We start from the raw sequence: 20,044 nt of genomic DNA, 5'->3' as shown, positions 1-20,044 counted from the left end.
GTGGTGGGCCATGGCCTTTTGGCCAGCCAAGGGTTTAGAGGGCTTCAGAATGGAGCTGAAGACACCTCCACCTGAGCCTGGTGGCTGTGAGGCCACCATACTGAGCCTCATTGCCTTACTGGGCTCTGGATCTGAAACTAGGAACCTCTGGGGCCACAGAAGATTTGCTAGGGTGTCAGTTGGGCTGTTCCTGGAGGGATGGTGGTGGTAGGGCAGGTACAAAATGAAAGGGATGTAGGTAAAGACAGCCAAGGTCAGACAGCTTGGGGACCAGGCTCTGAGGGCAGAGGCAGGGCTGTCTGTGGCCGAGGGGGGCCTGGCCTGGGACCTCTGAGAGCCCTGAGTGCATGGATTTAACCTTTGGGTCCCACCACCTGCTGGAAGAAGAAGGACCCACACCTGGGATTTTGAGCACCGACATGGGCCTCAGGGGCTCTGCAGGTGTTATTGGTCAAGTAAAAATAGAATGTGAGACTTCCAAATTGTGGATATAAAAATGAAGCGAAGTTCATCAACAGAGCAAAAGAATGAAAATTGAAAAAGGAAACTAGTATGCACACAGAAGAAACGAAACAAAATCAGATGCCAAAGAACAAATGTATTGATTATAATAAATATAAATGAATTAAACTCTGATATTTGAGGGCAAAGACTTTCAAATTAGATTGAAGAACAAAAAAGCCAGAGCGTGTCTAAAACATAAGACACAGAGAGGTTACAAATAACAGGAGTGAGCAGATACATGCCAGGCAAATGCAAACAGAAAGCGGGTCTTGGTGGCAAACATAACCCAAGACTGAAAGCGTTGCATGCAATTTGAAAGAGCAGCTCTCACGTACACTTGGGATGTTGTGATGTGATCAAGCTGGCGCTTCAATAGCACTGACTGAGGGTGCCAGGAATACCCAGCCCTGGTCCAGACCCCCCTTCCCTAGAGGCTTCTATGAGGAGCAGCTGATTCTCTTTGTCGTCCCCAGGGCTCAGTCCACGTGCTTTGCGGGGTGGGGTAGGGTGGCCAGTTAGCAAGCCCCGTCTTGCTGGCCACAAGGACTGTTCTCAGGGATAGATGGCTCCAAATGGCCCAATCAGAGCCAATCCCAGAAAATGGGGAACTCAACCGCAACAAACGCAAAACTAAACTCATGGTTTTCCTCCACAAAACCCAGGATTCTTCTTGTGACCCCAAACTCTAAAGGGTACCACCATCCATCCAATGAAGGATTTAAAAAAAAAAAAACAAAACCCTGCAAACATTTTTAACACTTCCTCTTCCTCACCCACCATCCAATCCATTGCTAAGTCCCATTGCTCTTATCTCCTAAATGTCTCAACTCTCTCTAGTTACCTCCATTTTTCACGGACCCCCCCCCCCATCTCTTCATTAGTCTCTTTACTCCCTGCTTACTCCGCACTTGGTTGCCCCATTCCAGTCCAGCAGCAGGTCAAAATGATCTTTCTGAAATGGAAATCTGATGGGGTCCCAGGGTGAGATTTGAGTGAGGTCCTTGGGTTGGGACGGCAGAGGTGGCCTTTGGTTCTAGGTTCCAGAGTGTGAATGTAGAGGACTGGTTCTCAAACTACAGGGTGTGTTAGACGCCTCGGGGAGGCTTGTTAAGGCACAGGCTCCGCTCCGGAGCTTCTGATTCAGCAGGTGTGGGGGCTCAGAACTTCTAACAAGCCCCCAGGTCATGGGGCCACTGTGCTCAAGGACCCCTGGTGCTGCTTGTTTGGTTGACCAGAAGTCAGCACTGGGGTGTGGAGCTAAATCTCCAGCGAGCCGTGGAGATTTGCTCTGATTTGCTTTGTTCCTTAAGAGACTATTTCATTCAAGACTTTTGTTTTCAGAGACAGAAAACTCAAATCAAATGGGTTTCAGCAACAAAGGAAATCTACTGGTTCACCGAACTGAAAAATTCAGATGGAGTCTGGCTCCGAGCACAGCAGGGTCCCCCTGACGCCGTGTGGTGGGAGCCGAGTCTGCCCTCCCTCACCCGGCCCTCCTCCCTCTGGCCTTGTTCTCAGGTATGTTCCCTCAGATGGGTGCCAGAAGCTCCAGGAGCAACCAAGGGGGGAGAATTGGAATAGGGACCCCTATCGACAGTGGGGCCCCGGGGAGAACACCTTCAGCAGAGGGGAGAGCAGGACAGAAGCCCACCCAGCCAGGGGTGACGGCCGGGAAAGCTGCCCGCCCAGCGCTCAGGTCTGGGGGGAGAGTAAGAACGTGGGCTTTGAGCATCCATAAGCACCAGCCGGCCCTTCCCTGCCTTTAGGGTTCAGATTCATATTACCTTCATGTTAAAAGGACACAAAAATAAAAACAATAGGAAAAAATGATAAAACAACTGAACACCCCCCCCCACAAACCCCCAAACTGTCAAAACTCAATGACGTCTCCTGGTTTCTGACAGGAGCAAACACAGAAATATTTTGGGGCAATATCAGATACATGAATATGGCAGGAACATTACATATGAAGGAATGATTTAAGACTTTCGTATGTGAAATAAAAGTATTAAATAAAAATATCACTTTATTTGTAAAAGACCCATAATAAGATATTTAGGGATGAAATGTCATGTCTGTAAACTATTTTAAAATATTTCTGCAAGAAAGAGGAGGAGGAGAGGAAATAAGGCACACTTATAAGTCTTCTAATCATTGCTGTGGTGTGTCTGAGTTTGAGGCTTTGGGAGCCTCTCAAGACCTAGAGTGAGGAGTAGAGACTAGAACAGGTGGACAGGGACGAGGGTGGAGTCTGGGACCCTCCTAGTTGGTCACATTCTGTGCCCTCACAAGGAAACAGACTCTCATGGCAAAGTCAAGAGAAGCCACAGGAGCCCTGACCCCTGCCCACTCCTGTTTCCAGCCTTGGCTGCTGGTGTGGACCTGTCCCTCTCAGAGGCCAAAGCACACAGATCCTTCCCCTGCTGGTGACATGAGCCTGGACCAGGGCGCCAGCACCACCAGTCGGAGCAGGTACAGACTGCCAGCATAGCCCGAGAAGAGTCACCTCAAGGGCCTTGACCGCTCTGAGGCTCCCATCAGGGTGGAGAAAATATTCTTGGTCAGCAGGGCGCCCTTTCTAGAGCAAGGGCGCAGCCTAGGGTCAGACTCGGGATAGGAGGGGGCTGAGATGGCAGGATCTCTTTGACATCAAAACCCCAACAGACTGAATGAGGGGGGAATGGGGTGGTTGAGCATCCTTACGGAGGTGCTGGGAAGGTGTCTAGGACAGGGTGACGGATGGGACAAACGCAGAAGTGAGGACCAAAGGGGCCCAGCTCCAAGGATCAATGTAGGAAGGACGTTTTATGGGATGAAGTTGCCTGACGTCAATCAGTCGCTTACACCGAATGCACATGGTCTTCACGGCGGCCACAGCAAAGTGCTTTGAAGGTCGACTTAGGTTGGGTCCCCCAGAAGCAGAGCCCGAGTCAAGGATCCCAGGGCAAGTAGTTCATTTGGAACGTGGAAGAAAATACTGGCGTAGAGTGGAGAACTGAGAAAGGAGCCCATGAAGGGTGTGTTCTGGGGCAAGCTACCAACAGGCATCTGTTGCTTTACCTCCAAAAGTTACCCGAGGAAACGTGTAGAACACACTCAGATTGACCCCACCAGGGACGGAGGGTACTGGAGCATCTGCACACCGTGTCTATCAGCCTGTGGTGCGGGGGCGTCCACCCCACCCCCACCCCACCCCCAGCTCCAATGGCTCACCCTGGGCTCAGAAATATAACTTCAAGTGACGAGGAGGGCAGACAAGGACACACAGTGTCAGCCGGAGCACACAGAAAGGTGTCTGCCCCTGACACACTGACACCCATAACCCTCTCAACAATCCTACAAGGTAGATGCAAATACTATGATTATCCCCATTTTTCAGAATGGAAATTGAGACAGAGAAGTTAAGTAACTTACCCAAGTGCAGAGCCAGGCAGTTTGGCTCCAGAGTCCATACTGGAATGGGCTGTCTTTGGAGGGGGTGAGCTGCCTGTTAATGGAAGCATTCAAGCAGAAGCTTGACAACAACTGTAGGGATTTGAACGAGGGATTCCTACTGGGGACAGGAACGAAGAGACAGCCTAGGTCCCTTTCAATGTTGAAATCCAAGATCTTATGAGGAGGCAGGGGGAGTATCTGAAAATCTGGTCCAGGCAGCCAATCTAGGAGGCTCTGATGCCAGAAGATGTAGGGGTGGGGCTAAAGGAAATCTCTGCTGAGTGGGTTTTCTAGTGGCCACCTGGCTCCATACCTTGAGCCAGTTTTCTCTCACTGGGGGGCTGCTCAGCAGAGCCCAAAGCTTGCTAGCCATGCAATCGGCCAGCATTTCCTGTCAACCAAGACCCATGTTAGACTCAAGGAAACTCCTATCCCACTAGGACAAGGTTGGCTCCACCCTACCCCTCCAGGGTTCTCATCTGCAAAATGATGGCAGTGACGTACCCACCTCTGTTGCCTCCACCACCAAAGTTATGTGTGGCTGTGGGTTCAGACAAGGAAGTAGAAGCCAAGCTTCTGGAACAGTCCAGCCACTCTCGCACAGCTGAGAACAATGCAGTCTAATTTTTTAAAAAGCCTGGATTATGGCATAATTGCAGTATGTTGAATGTTTTCTTCATTCAAGAATACAATAAATGACAAATTAATTGTTACTCGAGTATCTACAGAAAGGATCCTGTGATGGGTCCTGCTTAGTAAATAATTAATTTCCAGTTGCCAATGTTTTCCTTTATGCACGAAGACTGAATTGCGTGCTCTGTGTCTTTAAAAGTTAGCCTCCTTCAGAGGGCTTTCCACTCACTCCCAACCAAACTGCCAACCTTGGCACCTCAAATCCAAGTGTAACTGTGAATTCCAAAGAGTGGGATCTGGCCAGATGGAGCTCCTCGGGGCCTCACCCTGAGACCTCAGTGCCCTCCGTCCCTCCCTGGGAACCTTGGCCTGGGCATCCGTCCTTATCTGCGGAGTCACGTTCTCACAGCACCTGGGCTTAGGCATCAAGATTAGCGAGTCCATGTAAACCAAGCAAAGTGCAAGAACTAGTGTTCCCTCTCAAAAAGGACACGAGACGGGGGCACGTGGAGTGATTCGGTCTGCGCCCCAAAGCTCAGAACAACACCGCCCAGTGAGAGGCAGCAGCCGTTACAACTTGGAGGCAGGGGTGACCTGACCGCGAATCAAAGCCAATCAACAAGCATTAATTGAACACCTGCTGGAAGTGCTGACGAGGCGCTCTGCTGAGTATCGCCAAGAACTTTGCTCTCCAAGGCTGGACCACCCCCACGGGGCAGACGTCGGAGAGATCGCTGTTCCGTGCAGCTGACAAGAGGAAGAACTCCCAAGAATTCAGGGACTTGCTTTTAGGGGCGTGATGTCTATGGCAAAGTGGGGACTGGTCTTCAGGTCTCTTGATTTTCAAGGTCACACATCTCCCCACCAGAGGTACGATCACCAAGAGACAGTGGGAGTTACTAACGTGAATTCTGCGTGAGCAGCACGCCCCCCTTTACCTGCCACATTTGTCAACCAGCAGGCCAACAACCAGCGAGCCCACCAAGCCGCCCAGAGGAAACATGGACACCGTGCAAGACCACAGCAACAGCGTGACCCTCTCGTCCATGGGGGCTCCGTGTCGCTCCAAGTAGGTTTCGTTATAAAAGGACTTCAAGACCTAGAAAACATCGCCCCATCCATGGTCAAGAACAGCGGGCTACTCATGAGAGATGAGGAGGTAAAATTCTCAGTTGCCTCTTGTCATCGTACTGAAGGATGGCTCTGCCAGTGCCCCTAGGACGCACCTGATTCTCTGTTGTTACCTGGAAATAAAAAAGCCTACTTTATGATGGGGTGAGATGAGGAACCAGACTTCACAAAAAGTTGTTAAAAATTCACCTTGCAGGGAGGAAATAGCTCAAGTGGTAGAGTGCATGCCTAGCATACACAAGGTCCTGGGTTCGATCCCCAGTATCTCCTCTAAAGGTAAATAAACAAATGAACCTAATTACCTCCCCACCTAAAATAAATAAATAAAAAATAATTTAAAAAAAATCACTCTGCCGAGCCTTACTATGCAAGAGACAATGTAAGAAATATTGTTACTAATTGTGTGACTTTAGGGGGAGGGTGTAGCTCAGTGGTAGAGTGTGCACTCAGCATGCACGAGGTCCTGGGTTCAGTCCCCAGTACTTCCATTTTATAAATATATAAATAAATAAACAAGCAGACAAATTTAGTTGCCTCTTCCCTCCCCACAAAATTAATTGTGGGACTTTGGGCAAGTGATCTTACTTCTATAAGCCTTAGTTTCCTCATCGATTACAGAAATAATAATATAATAATAGAGAATTTGTGAGCATTCATTGTGATCTAGTGATGGTACACTGTATGATTGAGAAAAAATGTTCCTTCAGTGGTAATAATGATAAGTATATTGAAGTAAGCCATGAGCAACTGCTACAGAATCTCCTGTGAAGCAGGACAAAGTGTAGCTATAAACTAATGACGGTGATGTTTAAAGGGCAGCAGGACTCGCGTACCCAAACGAATGGGAAAGACACTGGGTCCTGCCTGTGCCTTTCAGGGACTTTCTCCCTGTAACTGTCCCCTGTCTGTCCTGCATCACTGGCCCTTCCTTCTTTTTTTAAATTTCATTTAAAAAATTTTGGTGGGGAGGGATAGGGAGGTAATCAGGTTTATTTATTTAATGGAGGCACTGGGGATTGAACCCAGGACCTCGTGCATGCTAAGCTTACGCTCTGCCACTGAGCTGTACCCTCCCCCTTGGTCCTTCCTTCTTTACTGCATCCTTCTTGTCACTATACCAACATGACTCTTGCCCTAGAAAAACCTACGTGACCCCCTCACCCCCTTCACTAAGCTTCATTTTTGCTCTCCTGTGCAACAAAGCTTCTTCAAAATGCTGTCTGTCCCCACTGTCTCTCCTCCACTCTGCTCATTCTCCCTCGAACCCACTCCAATCTCCCTCTCACCTGAGCTGCTCCTGCCAAGGTCACTCATGCCCTCTGTAAGGTCAAAGCCAGTGGTCAGCTCTCCTTCCTCATCTTGACTCACCACCCAGGCCTGTCCCTCCCTCCTGACTTGCATGCTTTACTAGGCCTTGGGGACACTCTTTATCCTTAGCTTCCCCTCACCCCATCCCAACCCCTAAGAGTTCAGTCCTTGACCTCATTCTCTTTGCCATCTGCAAGTGGCCTTCCCAGGGGAAGGGCAGTGGGACCAAAGCCACGGGCAGGGAGTCCAGATCCATCCCCCACATTCTTCCCAATGTACCCCGGGGGAACAACCCAACAACCCTAGTCATCCCCTGATCTCCAGAGGCAGGAGTACTAGTGGAAGACGGTGACTTCTGGAAAAAGGACCTGGCTTCTGGAAGAAAGATGGCGGCCTCCACACAGCAAGATGGCAGTCGTCTCCCGCCCACCTCATGCCCACCTTGTGCGGCGTGTTGACCACGGCGATGTTGTAGCCGTACTGGAAGGCCGAGCCAAAGGCTGCGCTCAGTGTGGCCAACACCAGTGTGGGTTGGAGCCTCTGTGGGAGAGGAGGTCTACCATCAGGGACTCAGGGGTTGGCCCTCAGAGCTTCTGGAAGTGGGGCTGAGGCAGGGCCGGAAGTGGGGGTTGGGGCCCCGGGAAGCGGGGAAGGTGGCCCGAGGCTGGGGGACTGGGCAGCGTCATTTCCTGTGCCTTGCACATGTCCCCATCCTCAGAGATGTATCTGAGCATCTCCTCCGTGTCTGGCCCTATGCCCGACCCTGGATGAAGTAGGGTGGAGCTTCAGGGAACAGGGCCAGTGTCTCTGCCCTTGCTGAGCTTACATTCTGGTAAGGGGAGGCCAAAAACCAAACCAAAACAAACTTCCAAATAATGATAATGCTGTGAAGGCAATCAAACAGATAAAGGGACAGAAGCCAGTGGGCGGTGATGGCCTCTCTGAGGGTGTGCCTCTGAGCTGGGACCTGAACGGTTGAGAAGGGCCTGTGAGCATCTGGGGGAAAAGCATTCTAGACAGAGGCAGCAGCAAACAGAGGCCCCAAAGGACACGTGTGGCTTGTCTTTGACTCCAGGACACACTCCTGGGAAAACCAAGACAATCACATTTCCTCAGCTAGCCCAGGACCCAGGGCCGCTTCGGGGAAGTGGCCCCAGGGCCAAAGTCTGAGGAGGGGGTGGCAGAACTGGGGCAGGGTCTGTGGCTGCCTGAGTTAGTGTCACTCAGGGCCCAAAAAACCAGCTGGTGCAGAGCCACAGCCCCAGACCCCCACCCCCCCCACCCCTGTGCTGGCCTGTTACCTGTACCTCCGACGCCCACCCCCACCGTCAGCTGCCTGACTGCTGGCCGCCTCAGCCCTGTGCAGCCAGAGAACCAACCTGGCAGAGAAGAGCAGGATTCTGGCACCTCCTGATGTGGGGGGAGCAGGATGGGGGCAGGGGTCTCCCACACTTCACTAGAGCTGGACTCAGCCCCCTGTCTTGTGTCTGAGCTGGGATGTTTCCCCCCACTACTCTCCCAGGGCTGGCACCCAACCCAGGAGAGGTGGGGGCAGTGCTGTCCTCTCTGCTAGCAGCGTGTCAGGTCTGCCCCTCCCACCACAGTCCTAGTAGCACAGGGACAGGGACAGTTTCCTAGGCTTGGTACTCACCCCCTTCTTGGATGGGGCGAGCGGAGGCGTCCCTGCCTCTTTTTCCTCCACCCTTTTTCAGGTGAGAAACAGGTGTGCTCTCTCTCCCAGATAGACATGTGAGTCCTGCTCTGTGCTGACCACTAGCAGGATCGGCTGTTGCTCCCTGGGGCCTGCCAGACCTTTTTACCCTTTTGGTCTCTGGACCCTACTGACTTTCCCCAGGAGGACATTTTCCGAGGAAGTGCTGATAAGATAAGATTAACATTAATGCACAGCGTGAGTTTTGTCTTTGTCTCCACCAAGCCTCAAACCAGAAGCTCCCCGGTGGCACCAAGGAGAAGAAAAATGCCATCTGCCCTTGGTCCCTAGAAGTGAGGCATCTCAGAAACCAAGTCAGGCCTGATTGCCGGGATCTGTTCTGTGTCTCCTGTGTTATTTCTCTGTCTGTGTTTCCTCCTGGGAACTGGGACTAATTGTCCATTGGGGAAAAGAGCGAACTAAATACTTTTAAAGAAATACAACTTAATTATTTCTAATTACACTTATTAGTGTTAAATAAGTCAATAAAGCATTGAACGTAGGTGCTCATTTCAGAATTATCTTTATTAACAACAACAACAAAAAAAAACAGTGGGGAATGACTGAACAAATTATGACAAATCAACTGATTGGAATGCCAGGCTGCCATTTCAAGGGATAATTAGGAGAATTAGGTAGGGACATGAAAACATGTTATGAACGTTATGTTAAGTGACTAGAGCGAAATACACTCGTGGGCTTGGGTAAAAACGCATTGGCTCGTGGACAGCAGCCTGATGGCCGCAGAGATGAGAATGTGGGGTCCTTATTCCTCCCATGACAATTCAGGTTTTCTCCAAAGTGCTGTATGTTCCTTTGCTGTGCCCCTCACCCCTCCTGGGGCCTCGCTAGCAGACTGTTAGTTCTTGGGGAGGCACCTCTCTTTCTCCCCTTCTAGCTCGGCCGCATAAAAATGAGTCCTGGGCCCAGGACACTTTTTGCTAAGACACAAAGAGCCTCCCAGCCTGCGCGGGAACGTCTTTCCCTGTTTCGGGCTCAGTGTGTGCTCCTGCGTCCTGCTTACTGCGCCTGCGGCGGCGGCCCCCAGTTTTCTGTATTTCAGGCCCCGCTGGGAAGGAGTTGGGGGTCCTCCCACACGGCATGGAGTAGGGTGTGCGCAGCCGCACTGCCCTCTGGTGTCGCGGAGTGGACCCGCTCGGGGGGAGATGGACAGTTTGCCAGGGGCTGAATCTTGTCCGCTTTCTGTCTCCTCTCTTGCTGTAAGCAGACACTGTACCCTCGAGGCATCTGTCCTCAGTGACCTTGAATCATGGACCCATCTCTCCCCTGGGTGGCACTTACCTGCCTTTTCACCTTGGCTGCACGGCCAGGTCACCCAGTGAGCAGGGAATATTAACATTTCTGGGTCTACCAAGTGTGTTCGGGGTGATCTAGGCTTTTTCTGTCATGTTCCTCAGAGTTCTTCCAGCCTCTTCCATTGCCCCATGCAAAGCCATCTCTATGACAGCCTGCCCCACTGCTCAGTACCAAGGTCTGTATTAGTTTCCTGTGGCTGCTGTAACAAAATACCACGAATTTAGTGGATTAAGACAACACAAAGTCACTACCTTACAATTCTGGAGGTTATGAATCTGCCAAGGGTCTCAATGTGCTAAAATCAAGGTGTCAGCAGAGCTGTATTCCTTTCTGGAGGCTCTAAGGGAGAGTCCATTTCTCTGCCTTCTCCAGCTTCTAGAAGCCACCTGCTTTCCTGGCTTACGGCCCCTTCCTCCATCTTCGAGGCTGACAAGATCAGACTGAGTCTCAGGCTGCCTTCCTTCTGGTTCTCTCTCTTTGTGATTACGTTGGGCCCATTGAATAATCCACAGTAATTTCCCATCTCAGCGTTAGCTGGCCACCCTTCTCTCTCAGTTTGTTCCTAAAGACTCTTGAATGTGAGTCCACCAGATCGTTCACCTTTGTCAGGTGATTGAATTCTGTATTCATCTGGGATGCCTCCTGTCTGGCTAGACACAATGCTCATAGTCTAATAACGCTGATTAAACTCTGTAGGTCTTCCCGCCTTCCTCTGAGCCGGCTGCAACAGCAAAAATCAAGCTGATGGCAAAAACCAAGCTTCTTCCTGCTGCTCCTGCTGCTTGAAACATTCCTCCCCCAGGTCGCGAATCAGTGTCACCTCCTCAGGGAGGTCCTCACTGGGACCACACTTTCGAAAGTCACCCCCACCCCTCGCCCAGCACTGTCCAACACTTTACCCCGAGCGCTATGTGACATGACCTTAAGTATCTGCTTACTTTTCTTTTTGGCGATCCATTACATCCATGGCCCAGCACATAGTAGGTGCTCAGCAAATCTTTGTTGAATGGATGGATGTCCTGGGTTCACGATGTTCCCTCCTCCACTACCCTCCAAACACCTTATCCTCCCTTCTGTGCAAATCTCAATTTTTTTAAATTCAAGTATAGTTGATTCACAATGTTCTCTTAGTTTCTGGTGTACAGCATAGTGATTCAGTTATACGTACATATATATTCTGTTTCATATTCTTTTCTTTAAATGGAGGTACTGGGTATTGAACCCAGGACCTTGTGTATGCTACGCATGTGCTCTACCACTATTATGAGCTATTTCCCTGCCCTCATATTCTTTGTTATTATAGGTGATTATGGGCTACTGAATATAGTTCCCTGTGCTATATGTACAGTAGGACCTTGTTGTTTCACCCATTCTTGAAGGCTTAGCTCACAGCCTTTTCCTTGAAGACCATCCCAGGTCACGTCCGTTTAGTCAACATGTATTAAGTGCGAACTAGGGTCAAGCTCCCTGCCAGACACTGGAGCTGCTCAGATGGTTAAGACAATGCTCACAGAAGACTCAGAATTAGATACAACAGTCTTCTGTTTCGTCAGTTCTTATGGCCCCATAATTCCTTTTTGCATGTGGTTTTCATCTTCTTGGCTAGATTGTAAGTTCCTTGAAGACAAAAGATGCTGTGTGTGCATCTGTCCTGGTGCTGAGCTGGGTAGCGGAGACCGGAGCAGCCCTCAGCAGCTTTCATGGGTAAGAGAATCAAGTCACCACATAGTTTTATAGTGACACCCGTGCAAGTGAGGGTCAGGATGACGGCTACCAGCCTCCTCACCCTTCCTCTAGGAATTGAGGAACCAGCCCTCAAGGAAGCAGACTTAAAATGGCAAGACTCTGCCTCACTCACATTCCAGAGAAGGACTTCAGACTCTGTCCCCCAAGCTTTTTCATAACAAAACCTGCCAACATCATCATCATTCTGCTCCTGAAGCCTGTCCCCTGGTGGTTAAGTGACATCAGAGAGCAGTGTAGTGGGATTTCCACAAGAAAAATCTATTCAGTTTAAAGGATTGAAATGTATTCCGTGTTCATATCATTCCTGTATAGTAAAATGCTCTTTCTTTTAAGTCATTTAATTCTCATTATGATAGTAGTTGGGAATTATTATTATTAATATTATTTTTTTTTAGGCTTTTGCTTACAAAATAAAAAGTAGGCAGCCCAGTGTTAGTTCACCAAATTGTGGGCTTTGAAATCCACAAGCGTGGACCCACTGGTGAGATCTGCCTTCCAACTGCCTGGGGGGGGGTCATGAGCGCGTTGCCTTGGGGCTGGCAACTCCTCTCCAGCTCTGCTTTTCCTTCGCCAGCTCAGCCTCACATGGCTCTGCCCTTGCCGCTTAAACCCTCTCTGCCGAGACTTATCCATGTACCACAACACCCAGGGAGCCCCGGCTGTGCCAGCCCCTGTTCCCGGCACTGTGGATCCACAGCCGCCAGCAAGCAGGGCCTGTAGCCCCGCGCCTCCTCCATCTCTCTCACTTGCTAACTGCCCTGACCTTGACTGACCTTGATCAGCATCCCCAGGCTGCCTATCTCCAGATAATTTTCTAATGGAATGACTCTAAATTGCAAATCAGATTAGGACAGCCTGACTCAAGTCAGCCAGTGACTTCCGATCACCTTCAGAATAAAATCCCCAGTCCTCCCAGTGTCTTGCTACGCCTCTGCGTGGTACCTCGGTCCTGTCCCTTTCTGACCTCTCATCACTCCCCGAACGGCGGCCAGCCCTCTCTCATTTGCACCAGGCCTGCGCTTGCACAGATCGTCTGGTGGCCACCCGCTCTGTCACTCAAGGAGGGCTCCCTCTCCCTCCCTGGGAAAACAGCCGCTCCCCACCTGTCAGCCTCACGCTACCCTCTTCACTGAGCCTCTCACCCCACGACACGGCTTTCTTCACTGCGGCAGCCCCAGTGCCTGGAGCACAGTAGGTGCTTGATCAGTATGTTGTTTCCCTCAAATCTATATCCTTGTGCTCCTGGGTCCAGAGCGATACGGCCAACTTCCTTATAGACATCCTGTGTGTGTCCCATGAGCATCTCCATCTCAGCAGATCCAAAAATCTTACTGTCTTCTCCCCAAACCTGCCACTCAGCTCCCCAGACCATTCACCATTGGTCCCTGTTAGAAACCTGGCAGGGTTGCCAGACACCGAGTGGCCCCTAAATACCACCAAGTCCCTCTGAGTCCCCCTCACTCAGCCCCACCACTGCTGGTTTTGCGGGGCCCTCATTATTTCTCACCAATTGGTCTCCCTACCCAAGTCCCACCCGGTCCTTGTTACTGCCACGGCACTCTCTGAGACTCAGTGATCGTGAAACTCAGGGATTATCTCAAGGACAAAGTTCAGGCTCAGCTTGGCTCACAGGGACCCATGGGATCTCGTTCAGCTTTTCTGGGCATCACTTTCACATTAAGCTACCTGGAGTTCCCCTCAACGCCTCCACCGCTCTCTGCGCTGTTCCTCACCTGGAACCCCCATCCTTCACTTTCCCACTGCATCTTCTCCACCTGGAGAAATCCATCTGTCTTTCCTAACTCCTCCGCTCCCTTCTGTGCAACCACAACACCAGGCCCATATCTTTCTCTACTTGTTGCACTTTAACACCCATGTGAATCCTCATAGCTATAAGTATTTTTATGTGCAGCCATCCGTGTCTGTATTAGGCTGAACAATATCTCCAAGTCTAGTCTATTACCACATGGATCATTCTAGACTCCCTCTCTTTGCTTATAAGTAATTTCCCACTGTAATGGTGAGATGGTTCCAACACCTACTGTCCATTTACTTAATTGTTTAATCCCAGTCTATGTGTATAGTGGTCTCTCACTGCATGTTACCTGCGGGTATATCTGTCTTCAAGATCAACACTCACTCCCAAGCACTTTAAAATAGCTCAGTGCTTACTACCGGCTAATCGCTGATCTAAACACTGCAAGCATTTTATTTAAATCTCACAACCCACCATGTGAGACATTTATTATTAGCTCAATAAGAAGAGGAAATTGAGAAAAAGAGGAATAGAGAAAAAGCCAAGTGAGTTACCCAAGTTGCACAATTACTAAGTGGCAGAACCAAGGTTGACCCCAGAGAATAGACCCACAGAGCCATGAACGCCACAGCCTCCTGTGCGTTAGTGGCGCTGCCGGTAGCATGAGCTGAATTAATCATGCCACAGTCCGTCGGCTTCCGACACTGTGGCCTAACTTCTCCGCAGTGCTGCGAGCTTCCGTCGTGAGTTGTCTTCTGTGCCCCCTCACACTGTAGATCCCTGCGACAGAAGGTAAGGATGGTTCAACCACAGCATGGTGCTCTCTGCTTCGTCCGGGGCCTCACTCCTCTTGTAAGTCGTGGAATTCACTACCTGGGGAATCCGCATTCCATTCCCACAAAGGCTGTTCCCAACCCCACCTCTGTTCAGCCTGGCCCCCTGGCCTCTGCCTCCCTAACTCCAAGGAGATTTCACATCCTGTCAGAGGGCTTTCAGCAGGTGGTCCCTCCACTCTCCTTTTCCGTGCTTTAGTTTTCTCACCCTTTTTGTACACACCCTCTTCACACACACACACACACACACACACACACACGTCTCTAAGAAAAGCCTCTAGCTCTGCTGTGTGCTGGGGGCACTCCCTCCTTCCCACTACACGCCTCCTGTCTCACTTTCAGACCCCCTGATGGTCACTATGCCCCTGAAGACATGCAGAGGCTTCCCCAATCTTAAATTCTAAAAATCACGACTTTACCACCTCACCTCTCACTCTTTGCCTCTTTCAGCAAATATTGTCGGAGGGCCTCCTCCATGCCAGACCCTTCTTGGCAGCGGGGATTCCAGGCTAAACAAAACTGGCCAAATCCCTGCCCTCAAGGGGCTGACACTCCCATGCACCTAAGCTACTTGAAGGAGCAGGGAATGCTCCCTGCCTTCCTCCTGCTCACAGAGAAGCAGCACATCTTGGTAAAGAGTGATCAGATTTATTGTATTGAGTACATATAGGCAATTCTATTGTTCTGTAACAATATAATTTAGGATCAGTCATCTCTGACTTGGTTAAAGTCTCCATAGGGACCTGTTTCCCAGCTTCCTAGACATCATTACTTATGACATTACACTTTCTGAGACTAGTGTTTCTGGAATGGATCTGACCAGAAAATGGATTCCACTCTGAGAACATGTCCATGGTCCCTGGAAGACCATGGAGTTGGAGAAGAGTTAGTTTCTTTGGCCACATATGAGTCCTTCCATCTCGAAACCATGGTGATGATTTTTGTTATAAAAGCTGGTGTTACCAGGAACCACACAATGGTTGACCCAGCATGATCAAGGAACAACTGCCCGCCGTGCCTTGGGGTCGGTGGTGGGTCAACTTGGAAAAAGACGGCCTGGCTTTCAGAACTGCACAGAAGCCTTTCGGACAGTCCTAGCAGGGCCTGCACTCCACACTGCCTTGTCCCCATTCTGGATTCACAGCCCAGGAGGCAATCTCCACGCAGCCCTGGTTAACAGGCTCCTTCTCTTGAGTTACTGCCTCGAAGCAGAGGGCGGAAAGTCCTTGAGTTCCATCTTTTCTGGGTGCACCTCTGACACTTTATTCATCTTGGTGAAGATCCGATTGATCTCTATAAAGGTCTTGGACTTGGTCTCAGGGACAACCAGGAAGATGTAGATGGTGGTGAGAAGACAGATCACGGCAAAAATGATGAAGCTGTAAGCTCCGAGGCCCACCTGCGGGAGGGGAGCGGGTTCACATTTCTGAAAAGGTTCTCACTTTACTACTCAAGGATTTTTTGCATCTGGGGCCCCCGGGTCACACTTACTTGAATGAACGGGAAGATCAAGCCTACGGTGAAGTTGGAGAGCCAGTGGACGCTGCCCCCCACCATGAAGGCAGCCGGCCGGGAGGACTGCAGGAAGATCTCGGTGATGAGCAAGGCGGGGATGGGACCTGGGGAAAGAGAGGAAGAGCTGTCTTCCTTGTCAGCAGAGCGAGCCCACAAAGGGTCCTGGAGCCCCTTCCCAGGGCAAGGTGCCCGAGGCATCTGGCCCAAGGCGGAGTGGCGCGACGCCAGCACTCCTGGTCCCGTGGAGAAGCAGTGTGAGAAGGCATCTGCAAGAGCTGGGCACGATAGGCGACACCCTGTGACGTCCCTCAAAGGGGCCCATGACCACCTGTCAGGCTTTCTGTGCCAGCTGCACAAAGCAGCGTGTTCCAGCCTGTATGGGCTGTCTTTGCTCTAGTCGTGCTCCACTCAAGCCCCTCTGCCACAAGAACACAGGCAGAGAAGCCATTCGGGGCCACATCCCACCCTCCCAGGAGCCTCTCTAAGGAGCTCAGGATAGAAGTTTCTAGGGCTTATGGTACAGGAGAGGGGCAATGAAAGCACAGAAGCAGCTCGGGGTACATACTGGGCCCCAGGGCGTGTCCTACGACGTAGGAGATGACGCAGGTGATGCTGATGTAAGGCACCCAGGATGCCGCATCCTGTGCGGGGAGAACAGAGCTGGACCACACCTGGCAAAGTGGAGACCGCCGGGGACAAGAGCACCAGGAATCTTGGTCCCCAGAGGCCAGATGCTCTGCCCAGGGTGGGAGGGCAGGCACCTGGTGCCTCCTTCAACCTGGAGGCTTCCGGAAGATCGGCTGGAAGCAGGCAGTGGGCTGCTGGGGTGGGGGTGGGGGCTGCCCAAGGCATCTGACTCATGGTGATAGAGGAAACACTTTGGCCTTCTTTCCTGACAATGAGCATGAGGGCGCGGGGTGGGTGCCTCCACCCCAGGCCCCGCCGCCTCACCTGCAGAGCCAGGGCAGCCGTCAGCACGCAGCAGGCGGCGAAGCAGATGGAGAAGCCCAGGAGGAGCAGGAATCTCCTCCCCAGGAGCTCCACCACGAACACCTGGAGGGGAAGTTGTGGGGAGAGGGAGGCTCAGGAGTCCCATGTCCCGCCGGACAGGAAGTCCTGGCCGCCCTGCACACTCCTTCTGAAGGGGCAGCTCCCAGGAGAGCCGGGTGTGCTGTGCACCCACCCACCCGTGTGTGTGTCCTTGGATAGCCAGCAGGCCACTGCACTGCCCAGTCCAGGGGCCCCATTTGTCACATGGTGGCCCTGGCACAGGTAGTGGCCCCCAGGGTAAGATGCTTCCACACGGTGGAAGTTTCTAGAGTGGAGGGTGGGGGTGTCCATTTTGGGGGGCCTTAAGCTGCCCCACCCAAGAAATAGGCTGTCATCTGAGGAGACCCCAGAGGCTAGAGATGAGGGGACCGAGGGCTTCTTCCTCAGCCAAGAGTGTCACTCTCAAGGTGCCCTCCATCCTGGGCGGCCAAAGGGGACTCAGCTCCTGGGGACACTCACGGCGCAGACGGTCATCAACACGTTGACAGCGCCTGTGCCGGCCGTCACATACTGGACATCCTGCTCCTTCACCCCCGCACTCAGGTAGATCTGGTCTGCGTAGTAGTAGATCTGGAAGGAACCCCAGAGGCTGGTGGGGCCGGGGCATCCCCGCCCCTGCCTGCCGCCCCGGCCTCGGCCCTGGCTGCCCCCGTACCGCGTTCACTCCCGACAGCTGCTGGCCGCCCATGAGGACGATGATGGAGACGACCTGCCACCGCAGGGACCTCATGCTGAACAGCTTCCGCACGGAGACGAAGCCCGCCGCCTTCTCGGCCTTGTCCTCCTCTTGGATCTCCTCTATCTCAGTGTCCACGTCGTCCCAGCCGCGCAGCCTCCTCAGCGCTGGGGGAAGGAGCAGAGGGGGCGTTGGGGGTGGACCACGGCATCCCCAGGGCAAGGATGCCGCCACCTCCGTCCCCTTTCCTCATCTCACGGGAAAGCCTTACCGTTTTTGGCCGTCTCTTCATCTTTCCTCTGAATCAGCAGGTACCTGGGGCTCTCGGGGAAGAAGGGCAGGAGGAGGAGCTGCAGCGCCGCCGGGATCCCGGTCACCCCGAGGAGGACGGGCCAGCCTACAAGGAAACCAGTCTTACGGGAGAGCTGGTCCCAACGCCCAGCTCTCAGAGAGGCCCCCCACCCTCAGCCCCCTCCTGCTCCCGTCCCCTCCAGCCCCGGGGACCCCAGCTGGCTGCTCTGGCCCATTATCCTGACTGGCTTTCTTTGGAGCGGGAGCAGGGGCTCTGCGGGCACAGGGCTGTGTCTTTCTCATCCCGTGTCCCCAGCACGTAGAGTGGTGCCTAAGGAATAGTGGGCACTCTAAGTGCTTCCAGAATGGATAGTGATGAGTGACCACCACCACCGATCAGATGGACGACACCGACAACTCTGACCGTGCCACGTGCCGGCGAGAATGAGGGCAGATGGGACGTCTCCACACTGCCGTGTGGACACATGGCATCTTGAGGGGACAGTCTGGCCAGCAGCTAGTGATGCTGGACACCCCACACGCTCTGACCCAGGCATCCTGCTCAGGAGCATGCCCGGGCCCTCGGGACACTGGAAACAGAATGGTCAGAGCAGCACTGATGATCAAAACAAAGCCCAGAAACAAGGCTAATGTCCAGTAGGACAGATACGTAAATCAGGGTTCATTCGTAAGACGGGATTTTACACTGCGATGAAAATGAAGCAAGTCAGGGCAGGAGCCAATCCCACCGACGCAATGTTGGGCGCAATGACCCACACGATAAGGTTCCACTGCATAGAGTGCAGAGACGGGAAATTAACTCTGCCTTGGAGGAAAGGGGTGAAACCGCAGGAGAGAGCAAGGACGTGATGGCTCCTGGGGGTGGGAGACCCGTGCCTGAGGGGCGCAGGGGGCAGCGAGCTTCTAGTTCCGGGCCTTTATGGGTGTTCTATCTCACAATAAAAACGGTTAAGTAAGTGAGTAGCTCAGGTCCTTTCTCGGGCCGTGGGTGCCCGACTCGCCCCTTTCCTCTGGGGGCTTGCAGTATGTGGGTGACGACCACGGACGTCTGCCTGCCAGGTGCCAGTCCAACGGCTCCTCCTGCGCAGCCCTTCCCCGTTAGAGCAATATCGTGAGGCAGGTACCGGGATCAACCCCATTTTCACACCTGCAAACACTGAGGGTGGAGGCTGTAGCTCCCTTGTCCAAGATCAGAAGCAAAGCTGAGATTCAAACCCAGACACTGAACCCTGGATCGCTGGCCTCCCGACCTCCTCCCGCCCCTTGGATCTGAATCCAGGGCAGAGCTCATCTGGGTCCTGTTCCATCACCCTTCCTTGCACAGCCTTCAGCAAAAGTGGACGTCCCTGCCATTTGGGCCACTACTGTCTGGCCTCCCGGCCCCACCCCACCCCCTACCCTGAAACTCTTCTTACGAGGTCCTGGAGACCCCTAACTCCCAAGTCTGGACGCCCTGTTCAAGTCCTGGTCCTCTGACTTCTTTGCAGCTTTTGTGCTGTGACTGTCCACCTCCTGTGCCCCTCACTCCCAAAAATTCTCTGACACGATTCTCTTCTGGTCTTCCTCCCTCCCCGCTTCCCTCCTTCTGGTCTTCCTTCCTTCCTTCTTTCCTTCCTCCCTCCCTCCCTCCCTCCCTTCCTTTTTCCTGAGCACCTATTATGTGCCACGAATTGTGCTGGAGATTCAAAGATGAATATGGCCAAGCCCTGACCTCCACACTCTGTCTAGAGGAAGGGTACCGATGGTCCAATTATGACAACCAAGGGTGGAGGGACAAAGTGGAGACCACCAGACCACCTGCAGCTCCCTGACCGCACAGAGAGCTTTACGCTTCCGTCCCCTCTGCCCACACCTGGTGTGCTGGTCCTCCATCCCCAGATGCCAGGGCTCAGTGGATGTTTCTGGGACCTGCTGCTTGTTTACATGCCATCACCGGGAGGCAGGAACCTAGCTCCTTCACTCCTGGTCCCAGCTCTTTAAGAGGGGGATTGAAAGGTGGGAGAGATGGTAGTTAAACACGGACCCAGGCCTGCACGACCTGGATTTGTGCCCTAAGGCGACCTTGGACGTGTTATGTTATCCAGCCTCCCTGTGCCTCATGTTCTGCATCTATAAAA

General features: G+C 52.4%; 1 protein-coding gene across 5 annotated transcripts in view; it reads right to left on the bottom strand.

The window, feature by feature from the left end:
* Window positions 1–15,006: 15,006 nt before the first annotated feature.
* LOC105106993 (solute carrier family 2, facilitated glucose transporter member 5) overlaps window positions 15,007–20,044 on the bottom strand; it is a 28,755-nt gene continuing 23,717 nt past the window's right edge. For all 5 annotated transcript variants that reach the window (XM_011000795.3, XM_031464000.2, XM_064494091.1 and 2 more), the window contains 7 exons: window positions 17,887–18,012; window positions 17,595–17,782; window positions 17,399–17,509; window positions 16,841–16,942; window positions 16,455–16,530; window positions 15,866–15,993; window positions 15,007–15,773 (listed from right to left, as the gene is read on the bottom strand). In XM_011000795.3, coding sequence (XP_010999097.1) covers window positions 15,570–15,773; window positions 15,866–15,993; window positions 16,455–16,530; window positions 16,841–16,942; window positions 17,399–17,509; window positions 17,595–17,782; window positions 17,887–18,012 — 935 coding nt within the window. In that variant the 3' untranslated portion in view covers window positions 15,007–15,569. The remainder of the gene's footprint in view (window positions 15,774–15,865; window positions 15,994–16,454; window positions 16,531–16,840; window positions 16,943–17,398; window positions 17,510–17,594; window positions 17,783–17,886; window positions 18,013–20,044) is intronic.

Source organism: Camelus dromedarius, chromosome 14 (genome assembly GCF_036321535.1).
Source record: "Camelus dromedarius isolate mCamDro1 chromosome 14, mCamDro1.pat, whole genome shotgun sequence".
Taxonomy (NCBI): Eukaryota; Metazoa; Chordata; class Mammalia; order Artiodactyla; family Camelidae; genus Camelus; species Camelus dromedarius.
The sequence above is the reverse complement of the archived record's forward strand: the minus strand, read 5'-3'. Positions and strand labels throughout refer to the sequence as shown.